Below are 16,699 nucleotides of genomic sequence, written 5' to 3' on the forward strand. Positions count from 1 at the left end.
TATAATTTAAAAAATGTAGTGTAGGCTAACAGCGAATTTGGAATTGCTGATACGAATTAAAATGTTGCAAAAGTGTGTTATTATTACGGATATTGACTGTGCCTTCTCATCCCATACGGACTGCCAGGTAGGCCTGGTAAACTACATGTCTATACCTCGCGCTTTTGGATAGCCTGTAAATCCACGCCCTTGATTACATAGTAGCCTACAGGAGGCTATTGAAATTGGTGTAATTTCTGTTAATGGTCAATTATAAATAAAGAATTCAAATCAGCTTCCTGTAAAACTATCATGTCATGGATGATTTAGATGCTTAATTTGTCCATTATGTGCCCAAAAAATCTAATGCTTAACCTTTCATGTGTGTTCTTATTTTGTGATCTTGTTATGATTACACTTTATCCAAGATAGGCCTATCTTGATTAGGATTAATGGCAAATAATGCAACCTTCACTATTTACTATGTTCAATAATAAACTGCATAGCCTTTTGAGCCAGAAGATGGCGCACTATACATGCCAAATATGGCTTTGCTGAAATAGAGTTTCCTTGAGGAACTAGCTGAAGAAATAATCTCCCAAACATAATGCAAAATGTCCTTCAAATCTACAGGATTGTTTTTTTTAGGATAAGGGCTAGGGGCCAATTGAGAATTCAGCAATTGGCTGTGTTGCTCCCTCCACATGGAGCTCGGCTCACAGCTGGACCCCGGAAAACCTGGGTTTGTCTCCCTGGACCTCTGCTCCCTATCCTGGGCTGGCCTGGGCAATCTGCACTTGGCTCTAGGCTGCCATTGTCAGCCCAATACAGAGATCCAGTGGATGAGCCAAAAAATTATGTCCTGGACAATATTTGTAGGCTACTTGATATACTCTTTATACAAGTGGGGAGCTTGAGTGAATTGAACAAATCAAAATCATAATATTTGTCCAAAAAGTCTTTATTTCTGAATCCCAATGAAAATAATGCCACATTTTTGCCCACACAGCAAAGGAAAACATTCTTTGCACAGGAGGTTGGTGGCACCTTAATTGGGGAGGATGGTTTGTGGTAATGGCTGGAGCGGAATCATTAGCTCCGTTCCAGCCATTATGAGCCGTCCTCCCTGCAGCAGCCTACACTGGTTCTTTGTTCACAAAAGCTGGAGCATTCAATTGTTCAGTTTCTCATCTACAAAGGGGGCATCAAAGGGAATGAAATAACTTAAATATAAATTCTTTAACATTTTCTTACCCCCCCAACTTACATGGTGAATCACCAGGGAAGGACCGGTCGATAAGTAACAATTAGGTCAATGATTTCAAAATAAGGAAGTAAAAAAATAAGTAAATATACAAAACTGGAATGGGTCAACAAAATTAAATATATGTTTTACATTCATTTATAATTTCTTTAACATTAATTATTAATTGTATTGTTCAGTGAACATTTTGAACCCTTTCCTAAATAAATAATTTATATTCAGAGGGGTTTCAACTAACTTCAAATTAAATAAGGCCTTAACACTTAAACCTAGAATCTAGGGCATCTGGACACAACGTAAATTACCATCAGCAAAATGTGGATATCCTCACTTGGATTCAATTAAGACCATTGAGGTATTTACGTCTCAAATATTTTTGATTTAATATGTAAAAAGGTAAGATTCTCATTTGTTTTCCTTGACTAACATACCATACATAGCCAGTGAGTTTTTTTACAAATCACTGATACAAATGCATTGAATTGTTGGCCTCACAGACCTGTCCGCACAATCGCTTGTGTACACACACACACAAATACAGTCATCCTTCCTTGATTGTGGATATAGTCACAGCCTGTTTGGTGTGTTTCGCTGCACCAGTAACTGTCTATGTACAGTAGCTGTCTGTCTAAAAGGGTTGAGTACTGTAACAGTGACCTCAGTGAGGTGTTGCTAAAAGCATTGGGGAGAAAACACCCAATAACTGGAAAGGATCGCAAAACAATAAACAATTAAACGTACAAACAAATAACAGGCTACCTGTTGAGAATCTAACAGCAAAGAGAAGGTCAATTTGTTGGTAGAACAGAACATTCACACCATTCATTTTGTACACTCAATTCCAAAGGTTCGTATCAGTACACGAGCATGCCTTTCAGATGATCATATCCCCCAGTTGTCAGTCAGTGCGACTCCGGTAAGGTTAAGGGTCAGGGCGAGGTTGTAAATCTCACACAAACTAAACAGGACTTTGGTCACAGTTCTAGCTAAAAGAAAGACATTCATTTCAAACCATTCATTTTGTATCAGCATTGCCCAGCCCTTATCCCATCTACCCTCACGAGGATTCCAGTCACAAATATGTTTGCTCCTTCTTTCCTCTCATACCACAGCCCTATGTTATTGCACAATTACATTTACTTAGACCAGGTAGTCTTCCCACAGTATACAGAAACTGTCCACCAAGCTAAGGGTCTTCAGAATATGTACTGGAACATGGCTGGTAAGAGTTTTGTTATACATTGTTCGGACTGTGACCTGTGCTCTCAATACCAGATAGTTGTGGAGCAACTGCTTGGTTGGTAAATCGTTTTAAAATCTTTACAGGCGAGCTTCAGACTCTTCCGTTGTTTAAGCCATGCATGTGTCAGCATTCAATGGCATGCTGGTAGAAAAACACATTTGTTTTTTAAAAGTTGATTTCTATTATCAACATGTAGCTAGCAGCTAACAGGTCTACGAGCATGGTTCTCTGCTAGATATAAAAAGTAACTTTTATTAGCTAACTCATCTCAATGTACTTTGAAGTTGTATATGTCTATAGCTTTGATAGAGAAATATAAACCAACAAAAGGGTTCCTTACACATGACTTCAACAGAGCCCATTTGTTTAATGGGTAAATGGATATAGTGGCCTTTCTAACAAAACAAGTACGTACATCCAGTCATTTCACCATACAACCTACTGTGGTCGCAGCAGCAACTTTTGCCCGCTGTGTTGTACCGGAATACCAAGATTGCTATTCGCATGAAAACAAGCTATTTCCCAAATCATAAAGGTAGCCAGATACACCAACCCCCACAAAACATGTCCTTTATAATCCACACACCGTTTTGTGGATTTCACTCTGCGCCATGCCAATTTACAGATGGTGTGATCCCGTACACCAAACTTTCACTGTACTGTAGTCACTCTTAACTAAGGAAAGCTTAGGCCAGAAGGCGAGGGAGGCCAGTAACACTGAAGAAAAGTAGAATAACAGATCATTCTATAGACTCCATTTCAGTAGTCTAGTCCTCACTGCTACTATAAAGGTGTGTGTGTTTGGGAGGATCAACATTTGAGAGGTGAGAGACAGCAGGGTCATGTTCAGAAGTCACAAAATATGAGAAAGCAAACAGGAGGTGCTATTGCAGGGATGGGCAACTTTCCAAAAACAACGTATCTTATTGTGTAGAGTAAGAATAGTAGAATACACAAGGTGCAATTTTGAAATTTGGTTGTGCATAAGCAGTTTCTCTTGTTATGTCAGTCACTGACAGTCCCTCAATTAGCCCATGTCAACTAAGATATTTTAGATTGGTAGTTATTCTAGCCAGCTATCTAAACTTATAGTAATTATGGTCAATTTAACGGCCGGGGGGCCCCCATTGATTTTATTAGTCACTCTCACTCAGATATATTAAAAACTGCAAAACTGCATATTAAAAACATTTCTCTCCACCCTATGGCAAAATGTGTAGAATAGCAGGAAATGAACTGCAATTCTAACTTAGGGCCCCCCAAAAGGCTAGGGCCGGACTGACTGCATGCGTGGGTATGGCCCCTCGTGATGAGTTCTGATTTTTTGTGGCCCCCACCCTCACCAAAGTTGCCCATCCCTGTGCTACGGGAACTTGTTTAATAAGAACACATATTTTCATTTTCGATTTCAAAACGTTTTGCTTTGTGGTGCCCTACTGAACACAACCCAGGTGTGGAGCTTTAGTGTTACCTCTCGCAAACCTCTGAATATCTGTGAGAGTCTTTGAGAGCACAATGGCAGTGGTGGCTAGTAGAAGAAGATGGGAAGAAGGAGGACTATTTCTAAAGATCACGCTATGATGTTTCCTTTGCTCCCTCAAAATATAAAGCTAATAATTTGTAGAAATAGATAGTGTACCGTTTAAAAAGCTAATTTTCAGAGATTGTGTATAACTGTGCTTCTCTTTTGAGGCTAGCTGCATATGTATCATTGACAGGAAATCATGTTGCCATGAAGAATTAGGTTGGCCGGTCACCACTGTATCTTAGTGACTTTTGACCTCTAGTCCAAGTGTTTTCCTATTGGCAGGCAACCGACTCCTCCCCTCTAAGCAACACAAGTACAGTATTTGAAACACTGGTGACACCAAGGGAGACTCAATAGTCGAAAGTGGCCTTCCACTCCTCGTCTCCTCTCCTCCCCTGGACTCATCTGAAGAGGAGAACAGGCTAAGAAGCCACACTAGACAATTGAGATGTGCCCCAACAATTACAGAACAAACAGACAAAAAAGAAGATAAACATGAGTGAGGTCATAGATGGCCTATGAGGATGAGGTCTGTTCAGAGATTGGGGCATTAGGGTGAGAGCAGTATGGTCTGTAAGAGGGTGAGGAGAGGGTAGAGGGGGTCTAGGCTTCGGTTTCAGGCTGTCCCACTGGCAGAGTAGGAGAACTGGGGGAAGTGGGGTCTCCTGTCGCTGTCGAAAGACTCCATGCTGTCATCTGGGAAGGAAAAGGAGGGCAAGTTAGAGAAAGAGAGTTAAAGCGCAATTAATTCAAAACTGACATTCACGTTCCAAAATAATAAAACTCAACAACAAAGCAATTAAGTCAAATTGTGGTTTAACTAGTAGTATGAAAGCTACTAAGCCCACTAGGGGTAGTCAGTGTGCTATAAATCCATCAACTCTTTAAAGCGGGGGCACAAACTACTGCACTCAGTATCAGAAAATAGGCTGATCCTCTTTGAAGTCTTGTAGATCGATGCATTGCACGTTTTTTGTTTATACAGCCTTTTAGCATAAACTCCCACCGTACCCCACTTCTCTGTTAACCTACAGAAATACAAGATATCAGACACCGTCTCAGGCTACCTCTGGAGATCCCTTTGATCTCAACAGAGTTAGGTAAATCTGCCTTTAGCTATTTTGCACCTTGCGGAATGGTGTACAGAGTTTGCTGAAATTGGATGAATTAGTGCCTCTAAAGCGAGAAGCGGGCAGGCGAAGCAAGCAGAGAGGCGGATGAGAAGAACGGGATAGGCAGAGCAGTGACTGTATTCTAGCAGGATAGTCCATATCTCCAATCATCTTCGCTGATAGCGATGTTGTGTTTCCATAAGTGGATTTTTATTTACCTTTATTTAACTAGGCAAGCCAGTTAAGAACAAATTCTTATTTACAATGACGGCCTACCGGGGAACAGTGGGTTAACGACCTTGTTCAGGGGCAGAACGACATATTTTTACCTTGTCAGCTCAGGGATTCGATCCAGCAACCTTTCGGTTAATGGCGCAACACTCTAATCACTAGGCTACCTGCCGCCCCATATGCTTAACATACAAAATATATAAGGGGAGGGAGGGTACCTTGTCCTGGAGGCGTGATGGTGATGGTCTGCCCGGTGAACTCCACATCAAAATAGCGGGTGTCTGTTTCCGAGGTGACCTGGGGCTTGAAGGGCGGGATCAGCTGAGAAGAAAAGGAAGGAGTCATGATAGTGGGCACCTACATGTCATAACACTTGTCATAACCATGAGAACAATGAGAACTAGTGGAGGCTGCTGAGGGGACAGCTCATAATAATGGCTGGAACGGAGCGAATGGAATGGCATCAAACACATGGAAACTCTGTGTTTGATGTATTTGATACCATTTAATTTATTCCGCTCCAGCCATTACAACGAGCCCGTACTCCCCAGTTAAGGTAGCACCGACCTCCTGCGATGAGAACACATAGAAAGCTAAGGATATGATACCTTCTTCTCATACACGTCTTGCCACTCGATCCCAGCGAAGAACTTGTGCTGCATTATCTCCTTGGCGTCATCAGGCCCTCCACCTAACCTAAAGAGAGGCACACACACACATACATTCATTTATTGAATGACCATTGTTACAAGCAAGGTGTTTTGAGGTTGTACTTTCAATCAAATCAATCAAATGTATTTATAAAGCTCTTTTTTACATCAGCCGATGTCACAAAGTGCTACACAGAAGGGAGTACACCTTTAGCACGTATTGGTCGTTAGCACGCAGGGCGCTCCGATTGGTGTTACCTTAGTCAGTGTTACACCTGTGCTGGTTCCCATCTTGTTAGTGGGAAGGCGTTTCATCTGTGCTGGCTCAGGTGCTATTTAAGAGTGGCTGGCCCAGCGCTCCAGTTGTCTTGGGATGTGGAGGGTCAACACCTTTATTTGGCTCTGCCTATTTGATTTCTAGAAAAACATTAATTTGTCTGATTTCCCTGATCTAATTTTGCTCCACATTTTTCGTTTGCTTCCTATCTGTAAGTTTGGTGTGAGATTTTCTTTTTGCCTCTTCTTGGGCAAATTTAGTGGACGTCTTTTAGGTTCCAGTTGTTGTTGCTCCTAAACCCCCCGTTTCATATTGGTTGTTGGTCAGTGACTCTTTGTTAGTTCCCCCTACTGTTTAGCGCCATTTTTTGTTTTCTTGCTGGGGAATGTAACGCCACCACATACACATGCAGAAACATACTTCACACACACCCGTCTTACCTCTGCTTGGGGTCCTTCTTGAGCAGGCCAGAGAGCAGGGACTTTCCCTCGGGCCCCAGGGTTCTAGGGAAGCGGATCTCCTCCATCAGGATCAGCTCAAACAGCTTCTCATGGTCCTGGTTGTAGAAGGGCAGCCGACCGCACATCATCTCATACATAACCACACCCAGACCCCACCAGTCCACAGCACGACCGTAGTCATTGTCCTCCAGCACCTGTGTGTTAGGAAAGGGGGAGGTAGAACATGAGCGTCATGTACAGGTGGGTGGTAGATCCTCTGGAAGGGCTTTCAAACCCTTAACTTCTATGTTAGTGGTTCTGATTCACTGATGATAGCTTTCTATCAGTGGAAGAACAGGGTTGATGGGTAGGTGTTTACCTCGGGGGCCAGGTACTCTGGCGTCCCACAAAAGGTCTTCATGGTGGCCCCGTCCTTGATGCCCTCCTTACACAGGCCAAAGTCTGTGATCTTGATGTGGCCGTCTTTGTCCAGCATCAGGTTTTCCAGCTACAGTAGAGAGAGGGTTAGGGAGGTTCCAATAAGAACACATGTTTTTATTTTCCATTGCGAAACGTTTTCCGACTCCTTAACTTACCTTCAGGTCCCTGTAAACCACGTTCTTCTCCGAGTGGAGGTAGTCCAGCGCCGACACGATCTCCGCTCCGTAGAACCGGGCCCTCTCCTCGGAGAACACACGGTCTCGTGATAGGTGAAAGAACAGCTAGGTGGAAGGAGATGGCGATTGTGTCAATTACATTGTCATGACTTCTTCCGAAGTCGGTTCCTCTCCTTGTTCGGGCAGTGTTCGGCGGTCAACGTCACCGGCCTTCAAGCCATCACCGATCCATTTTTCATGTTCCATTTGTTTTGTCTTGTTTTCACACTCACCTGGTTTCAATTCCCTAATTACATGATGTATATTTTCCCTCTGTTTTCTCCCCATGTCCTTGTCGGGAATTGTTCGTTGTATGTATTGGTGCCAAGTATGTTATGGTGTGCGACGGGTTTATACCCACTTTCTTTATTTTGTATGTTGGTTTTTCGAGTTTTTAAGCAGTTATTAAATAACTCAGTTTATACCAATTTCGTTCTCCTGCACCTGACTTCCCTGCCACCAGCACACACCCTATTACATACATTTACGGTCACATAAATCCAACCCATTTCCCCTCACCCTTACCGGTATTAAGTTCACTCCCATCAATTGTCTTACATGTAGATTAAGGAACCATGTCTGTTCTATTCATTACAGTTCATCTGCAAGGTTCAGAGTATTTCACCTCACTGATAAGGCGTATGTATACCTCAGGTAAAATGCAACACAGTACTCACCTCTCCTCCATTGGCATACTCCATGACGAAACACAAGCGGTCAGGCGTTTGGAAGGAGTACTTCAGACCCTTAATGGTAAGGAGAAGGAAAACATTTAAGAAACACAATGCTACCCATTTATATTAGGATAACAGTAAACAGAGGGAACACATTTGCTGATGCACACCAATGGAATGGTCTCTCACCGTTAAGAAGGGGTGTTTGGAGTTCTGCAGTACTCTGTTTTCAGTGAGCGTGTGCGCTACTTCATCCTAGAAAAGAGTAAGGAGATGAGCATGATCCAAGTAAAGGAAATACCAGTATGTGCAGACACAAACTGAGACAAAGACACACGCACACACTCGTCTACTCACTTTCGCCACAATCACTTCTTTCTTGAGGATTTTCATAGCGTAGTATTTTCCTGTGGCTTTTTCCTTCACCAGGATAACCTTCCCAAAAGTGCCTTTTCCCAAGAGCTTGAGGTATTCAAAGTCGTGCATAGTCTAGGAGTTGAGAACAAACAGTTGGATGAACTTTATTTGACCATATCTAAAACCCTGCCGCTGGTATTTGTCTTGTATTAAAGTAACAAGAAATGCTGAGTAGAAAGGGTTAGGGCTAGGGTTGGGTGTACGCACCACTTTAAGTTTGGGTTTGGTGAGGTACATCTCCATGTCCATGGGGTCTGGTGAGGAGTCCATCCTCTCCTCCTCCTGTTTCTGCAGCCCATCAGCCACCTCCTGGATGGCCTTCGTCCACTGCTCCCTAAGGATGGAAGGAACCAGAGGGGGATGACTCTACGGGCTCTATTTTCGGCTGGTGCTAAGGAAGCGCAAGTGTCAAATGAACATTAGTTTGCAATTTCGTCAAGTAAAAACTGACGCACTTTCATTTTCCACCCCTTTGGCCAGGTTTGGTAATTTACCTGTCTCACGTCAGCTCACTTGCGCTGAGGTGGGAGGGATGGAAATATTTAAGGTGCGCCAATAAGCCAATTTTGGTCAGCAAAAAAAACTAATTAAAAAAAACTAATTCAGTCAGTGAAACTAGGGCTATTTAAGGCCAACCAAAATCTGGTCTTAGCGCTAACTCAATTGGTTACGGCATTGATTTTGCCAGCGGAGGTACACACAGTAGCCTTACATTAGTGTACATCACTAATGTTTTATTCAAATATCAGAGCAGCAAAACAGTCACAGAACTTCCCCTTTTTATTTATTCTGAACATTCTTTTTTTTCAGCTTCAGTGAAAAGTTTGGACTCATTATGTGCGATGCGCATGAAAGGTGTCAGTAACTGTAGGAAGCCTGTTTAGGAACATCAAGTTATTGAAAAAGACTGCTTATTGTTTTTTGTTGATCAAAAAATCTTCCACTTTCCTCTGCCGGACCAAACTGTCAAATTGTGGGAGATCTAATCGCTGTCCGTGGTGCTTAATCTGCTTGTAGGCTATATTTGCCCGTTTGTTTACCTTTCACATGGCAAAGCATATCAACGGCAATGGTAGGCTATAGCTATATATACACATTACCGGTCAAAAGTTTGGACACGCCTACTCATTCAAGGCTTTTTATTATTTTTACTATTTTCTACATTGTAGAAAAATAGTGAAGACCTCAAAACTATGAAATAACACATATGGAATCAAAAAGTGTTAAACAAGTCAAAATATATTTGAGATTCTTCAAAGTAGCCACCCTTCGCCTTGATGACAGCTTTGCACACGCTTGGCATTCTCTCAGCCAGCTTCATGAGGAATGCTTTTCCAACAGTCTTGAAGGAGTTTCCACATATGTTGAGCACTTGTTCGCTGCTTTTCGCTGTTGTCCAACTCATCCCAAACCATCTCAATTGGGTTGAGGTCGGGTGATTGTGGAGGCAAGGTCATCTGATGCAGCACTCCATCACTCTCCTTCTTGGTCAAATAGCCCTTACACAGCCTGAAGGTGTGTTGGGTCATTGTCATCTTGAAAAATAAATTATAGTCCCACTAAGCTCAAACCAGATGGGATGACATATCGCCTCAGAATGCTGTGGTAGCCATGCTGGTTAAGTTTGCCTTGAATTCTAAATAAATCACAGACAGTGTCACCCGCAAAGCACACCATCACAACCAACTGCTCCATGTCATCACAAATGGGAACCACACATGCAGAGATCATCCGTTCACCTACTCTGCGTCTCACAAAGACACGGCAGTTGGAATCAAAAATCTCAAATTTGGACTCATTAGACCAAAGGACAGATTTCCACCTGTCTAATGTCCATTGCTCATGTTTCTTGGCCCAAGCAAGTCTCTTCTTATTATTGGTGTCCTTTAGTAGTGGTTTCTTTGCAACAATTTGACCGTGAAGGCCTGATTCACAGTCTTCTCTGAACAGCTGATGTTGAGATGTGTCTGTTACTTGAACTCTGTGAAGCATTTATTTGGACTGCAATTTCTGAGGCTGGTAACTCTAATGAACTTATCCTCTGCAGCAGAGGTAACTCTGGGTCTTCGTTTCCTGTGGCGGTCCTCATGAGAGCCAGTTTCATCAGAGCGCTCAATGGTTTTAGCGACTGCACTTGAGGAAACTTTCAAAGTTCTTGAAATGTTCAGCATTGACTGACCTTCATGTCTTAAAGTAATGATGGACTGTCATTTTACTTTGCTTATTTGAGCTGTTCTTGCCTAATATGGACTTGGTCTTTTACCAAATAGGTCTATCTTCTGTATACCACCCCTACCATGTCACAACACAACTGATTGGCTCAAACGCATTAAGGAGATCAATTCCAAAAAATAAACTTTTCACAAGGCCACACCTGTTAATTGCAATGCATTCTAGGTGACTACCTCATGAAGCTGGTTGAGAGAATGCCAAGAGTGTGCAAAGCTGTCTTCAAGGCAAAGGGTGGCTACTTCGAAGAACCTCAAATATAAAATATATTTTGATATTCTTTCACACTTTTTTGGTTACTACATGATTCCATACACGTTATTTCATAGTTTTGATGTCTTCACTATTATTCTACAATGTAGAATTTTTTTTTTTTTAATTAAGAAAAAGCCTTGAATGAGTAGGTGTGTCCAAACTTTTGACTGGTACTGTATATTTGGGAGCAGTATAACGGTGAGTGGACATTCCCACTTTCTCCTTATAGTTGATCTTCTTCCAGCTCCTATGAAAAGATTGGATGTGTGTAAAACCCTCCATAGTCTATGTCATCTTAGGCCTAATATCATATGCCCACGTGGAACAATTATGGTGCCTGTAACTGTATTTAGACAGCCTATTTAAAACAAGTTGTTGTTTTTTGTTGACATTTTTTTATTTATTTTTATTTTATTTGAATTATTCAGTCTTTTTAGGTCTCATCAATAATTAATTTCATATTGATTATTGACAATGTTTGGCATGTCCATGGCTCAGACATAATGCATTTTACAGTAGGCCTATTTCAGTGTGAATCCATTTTGAAGCCGTGCAATTTCTTAGTACAATGTACACTGCAAATATGCTCAACATATTTAGCAAATATGGGACAGGCCTACATTTCGTTTTTTTGTTTCTGTAGGCTATTTAACAAACTAGGCTATAACAGACTAACACTCGAATTGGAGTTGTGAAAACACAATACATAAAATCCTTTACATACACAACTTGAAGCAACCACATATTTAGCCATGGAGCACATTCTGGTTGGCCAGCGAGGGATCAAGTCTAGACACACCCACAACTTTCTTATTAATCAAAACCCAGTCCTTTCGCGATACTGTCAGCTACTGCGCCCATAATTCTGGTTGTGAAAATAGCTCAAGTATTTCGGACATACCCCTGACCCAACCACCAGCGCTAAGATTTACCATTATGTTAGGTTCGTTAAAATAGAGCCCTGTGTGTGTACGTGTGTAACCTACCTCTCCTCCGGGCTATCCACGTGGAAGGTGCGCTCTATGACAGTGGTCCACTGCAGGCAGCGGATGATGAATGTGTTGGGCTTAGGACGCTCTGTTTTCATCAGCTGACATTCTGCTGGTCATAAGGAAGAAGGAAGAGAGAGGGAGGGAGAGAGAGAGGGAGAGAAAGACAGGGAGCAAGCGAGAGATATGTCATGCGGTCAAGTGAAACATCAGGGATGCAGAGTGTAGTGCAAGGCTAGAACAAAAATGTGGAACCTCGGAGGAACTTGAGGACCAGAGTTGAGAAACACTGCACAATTATTTTGTTAAATTTTGTGGTTAGGGCAGAGAGTGTCATAGGGTTGCCTTACGTGCTACTGAGAAGTTATTGAGTGGCGTCTCCAGTTGATCGATGTCTTGCGGTCGCTCCTTGTACCCGATGAACGTACCGTCGCTCTTCAGCAAGAAATACCTGGGTCTCCAAGTCTTTATGTACTCTCCTGAGAGAGCGAGAGAGAGACACAGAGAGTGAGCGAGACGGAGAGTGCATATCACATCAGAAAGGACAATACTCTGTCAACCTTGGACAGTGCAATCTTAAACCTAGCCCAGTCTGAAGAGCATTAACAACACAGCACTATCGCTAACCCTAGGGTGAGCTAGTAATGATAGCACTGGACAAGTGTGTGAGAAAGACAGATTCTCTCACAGTCTGGTTGACCGCAAACTGAGGCCTTTCTACTGGTGGTTTCAGAGAAAACGGAACTTTTCTCATTAGGCCTTTTCCTTCTCCTATTTATGTATTTGTATTATTGCTTGTTTATCTCCTCTTTACACATTATGGTGTGTGTTGCCAACCTGTACTGTACCTTTAAGACAGGCAGCTAGTAAACACGGGGTCTCACCCAGTTTTTTTATTTTTATAACTGTGGCTAGAGGTACTTCTGGTAATCAACAACCAGATTCTAGAAAACAGGAAGTGACACACTATCAGCATGGGTAAACACCACAGTTAGAAAAGAACAAACCCCAATCAGGTCTAATGTCAGTGCTGCTGCTGACTCATTTGTTACCCGCTCAAAGAGGTGCGATGAGATCAGAATCCTCTGAAAACAGTTTTATTTTCACACGCACACACTGCAATGGCATGGCTAATGAATAAAGCAGCGGAGTGTGTGCATGCTACCGAGCCTGTGCACATTTTCGTGTGGCATGGACCGGATGGTGTTTTCACATAGCCAACAGCTGCAGGTGCACAGGATGCTCCTGGGGCAGAGCTAATGAACAAGCTGTTAACTTATAAAGTCAATCCATCTCTGTCTATTAAGTGTTGTTGCATGGTGCCTGTCTAGACTCACACACCAATGCCACTCATCTCCAACCCATTTCTTTACAAACAGCACATAAGCCTGAAAACATGTTTGAAGGTGCATGTTTTAAATGGGTGAGTCTATGATAATGTACTGAGCTGTAAGTACCTGTGCAGTGTGCTGCTAAATAGATACTCTAAGGACAGTGATTTCTAGTGACAGAACTGGACAGGTGAAAGCAATCCATCCATACACCTCCAACCTAATGCCAGATCGGTGCAGTTGGGGTAAAGGAGGGAAGTCGAGGAAGACGCAGTAGAAAATTGAGATGCACACTAATAATGCATAAATGACGGAGAGCTACCCAGGCAGGCAGGAAGTTCAGTTTATTGGGATCCTTATTAGCTACTATGCAGCAACTACTCATCCTGGGGTCCACAAATGTACAAATACATGACAAAGTACAGAACAGTAATAGACAAGAACGACATAAGATAGTACATTAAATTCAAAATAAATAAGAGTTATATATAGGAAAGACCACAAGATTTAAAAAAAACTATTGACAGTGTACAAAATATTAGGAACACCTGCTCTTTCCATGACAATATCACCTGTTAAATCCACTTCAATCCGTGTAGATGAGGAGGAGACAGGTTAAAGAAGGATTTGTAAGCCTTTAGACAATTGAGACATGGATTGTGTATGTGTGCCATTCAGAGGGCGAATGGGCAAGACAAAGATTTAAGTGCCTTTGAACAGGGTATGGTAGTAGGTGCCAGGCGCACCAGTATGAGTGCGTCAAGAACCGAAACACTGCTGGGTTTCTCACGCTCAACAGTTACCCGTCTGTATCAAGAATGGTCCACCATCCAAAGGACATGCAGCCAACTTGACAACTGTGGCACGCATTGGAGTCAACATGGGCCCGCATCCCAGTGGAATGCTTTCGACACCTTGTAGAGTCCATGCCCCAACGAATTCAAATCAAACTCTATTTGTCACATGCGCCGAATACAACAAGTGTAGACCTTACCGTGAAATGCTTACTTACAAGCCATTAACCAAGAGTGCAGTTCAAGAAGAGTTAAGAAAATATTTACCAAATAAACTAAAGTAAAAAATAATCAAAAGTAACACAATAACAAGGCTATATACAGGGGGTACTGGTACCGAGTCAGTGTGCGGGGGTACAGGTTAGAGGTAATTGAGGCTGTTCTGGTGGCAAAGGGGGGTGCAACTCAATAATAAGGTGTTTGTAATGTTTTGTTCACTGTGTATACATATTCAGTACAGTTAAATTAGATCTTTAGAAAGAGGAGATGCTCTAAGATAAACATATTGTATCTGTTTTTAAAGTTAAACTTGCTTTTTGCCTGAGTAACCTGTGGTGGCAGAACATTCCATGATGACATGGCTCTATAGATAACTGAGCAATGCATTAAATCTGTTTTTGGTTTGGGTACAGTAAAGAAAGCCATAGTGGCATGTCTGGTGGGGTAGGTACTGTATGTCTGTTTGAAGTGTATGCAAATAGATTATGCATGTGATTAGGCATTTTCAACACACAAATTCTTCTTAAAAAATAGAGTAGTCAGTCAATTTCTCAACCATGAAAGACTATCATGCATGTATTATTATTTACTTATTTGGGGGGGGCTAGATCAGCTTTAATATTGGAGATAGACTGTGGCTTCCATCAATGTAATTGTCTGCATCATTTCTAATCCTCCAAATATTATATTTCTTATATATACAGAACCTTCCAGAAAGACAACCATCTCTGCAGCACTCCACCAATCAGGTTTTTATGGTAGAGTTGCCAGACGGAAGCCACTCCTCAATAAAAAGGCACATGACAGCATGCTTGGAGTTTGCCAAAAGGCACCTAAAGACTCTCAGACCATGAGAAACAAGATTCTGATGAAGTCTGATGAAACCAAGATTGAACTCTTTGGTCTGATTGCCAAGCGTCACATCTGGAGGAAACATGGCACCTTCCCGGCAGGGACTGGGAGACTAGTCAGGATTGAGGCAAAGATGAACAGTACAGAGTACAGAGATCGTTGATGAAAACCTGCTCTCAGACTGGGGCGAAGGTTCACCTTCCAACAGGACAACGACCCGACACTGTTCATATCTGATGTTAGAGAAGCTTCCATTGAAGAATACTGAGTTATATTGGATAAGTAACTCTCCAACCATGCGATGACAGGTGATTTAAAGCCATAGTTTTTTTTAATAACAAACGGAACACTGAAAACTAACAATACAGCTCCAACTAACATCTTATTATCCATTTATTTTGGCCAATCATCAGTCATCTGAGTCAATGCAGTACAAGTTAGGTGCCCTTTCCTATATGCATGCTGAGCATCTGTAGTTAGCATTGTATTTATTCTAACACACTCTCCAACAGTTTACTAAGAACAGGTGTCACATTCGTTTAGAGATGGATTGGACCAAGGTGCAGCGTAGTAGGTGTACATTTTACTTTTATTTAAATGACACCAAAAAAACACCAAAATACAAATGAAACGTAAAGTTCTGGGCTGCTCACAGGCAGCCACACAAAAACAAGATCCCACAAACTAAAGGTGGAAAAAAGGCTGCCTAAGTATGATCCCCAATCAGAGACAACGATAGACAGCTGCCTCTGATTGGGAACCATACCCGGCCAACAAAGAAATAGAAAAACTAGAATGCCCACCCAAATCACACCCTGACCTAACCAAATAGAGAAATAAAAAGGCTCTCTAAGGTCAGGGCGTGACAACAGGCAGCTGTTACAGCCAGCAAAGGGTGCTTTACCATTTTTAGGTAGAAAATACATTTCTGTTTGCATCAGAGACCTTATCTAACATCACACACATATTCTCCAGATACTGACAATTTGTACTTGGTGGCCTATAGAGAAATAAAAAGGCTCTCTAAGGTCAGGGCGTGACAACAGGCAGCTGTTACAGCCAGCAAAGGGTGCTTTACCATTTTTAGGTAGAAAATACATTTCTGTTTGCATCAGAGACCTTATCTAACATCACACACATATTCTCCAGATACTGACAATTTGTACTTGGTGGCCTATAGCAGCACCCTAAAATAAGAGACTTCAGGTGTAGCAGGTGAATCTGCATCACAGCACTTCTATTTCATTTGTCATGAGATCCTCTCTGAGCTTTACAGGAATATGGCTCTGAATATATACAGCAACACCTCCCCCCTAGACATTCCTGTCTTTTCAATATACACTGAACAAAAATATAAAACGCAACATGAAAAGTATTGGTCCCATGTTTCATGCGCTGAAATTAAAGTTCCCAGAAATGTTCCACACGCACAAAAAGCGTATTTCTCTAATTTTGTGCAGAAATTTGTTTACATCCCTGTTAGTGAGCATTTTTCCTTTGCCAAGATAATCCATCCACCTGCCAGATGTGGCATATCAAGAAGCTGATTAAACAGCATG

General features: G+C 42.0%; 1 protein-coding gene across 3 annotated transcripts in view; it reads right to left on the reverse strand.

Annotated features, from left to right (window-relative positions):
• Window positions 1-922: 922 nt before the first annotated feature.
• LOC120023915 (RAC-alpha serine/threonine-protein kinase) overlaps window positions 923-16,699 on the reverse strand; it is a 43,149-nt gene continuing 27,372 nt past the window's right edge. The window contains exons 3-14 of one of the 3 annotated variants that reach the window (XM_038968016.1): window positions 12,295-12,423; window positions 11,942-12,053; window positions 8,679-8,805; window positions 8,412-8,543; window positions 8,244-8,309; window positions 8,058-8,126; window positions 7,321-7,446; window positions 7,104-7,232; window positions 6,725-6,939; window positions 5,966-6,053; window positions 5,576-5,678; window positions 923-4,710 (exon numbers count right to left, since the gene is read on the reverse strand). In XM_038968016.1, the coding sequence (XP_038823944.1) occupies window positions 4,631-4,710; window positions 5,576-5,678; window positions 5,966-6,053; window positions 6,725-6,939; window positions 7,104-7,232; window positions 7,321-7,446; window positions 8,058-8,126; window positions 8,244-8,309; window positions 8,412-8,543; window positions 8,679-8,805; window positions 11,942-12,053; window positions 12,295-12,423 (1,376 nt within the window). In that variant the 3' untranslated portion in view covers window positions 923-4,630. Of the gene's footprint in view, window positions 4,711-5,575; window positions 5,679-5,965; window positions 6,054-6,720; window positions 6,940-7,103; window positions 7,233-7,320; window positions 7,447-8,057; window positions 8,127-8,243; window positions 8,310-8,411; window positions 8,544-8,678; window positions 8,806-11,941; window positions 12,057-12,294; window positions 12,424-16,699 lie in introns of those variants that run through there. The other 2 variants (XM_038968015.1, XM_038968017.1) reach the window with 2 other exon arrangements.

This window comes from Salvelinus namaycush, chromosome 29 (assembly GCF_016432855.1).
Source record: "Salvelinus namaycush isolate Seneca chromosome 29, SaNama_1.0, whole genome shotgun sequence".
Classification (NCBI taxonomy): domain Eukaryota; kingdom Metazoa; phylum Chordata; class Actinopteri; order Salmoniformes; family Salmonidae; genus Salvelinus; species Salvelinus namaycush.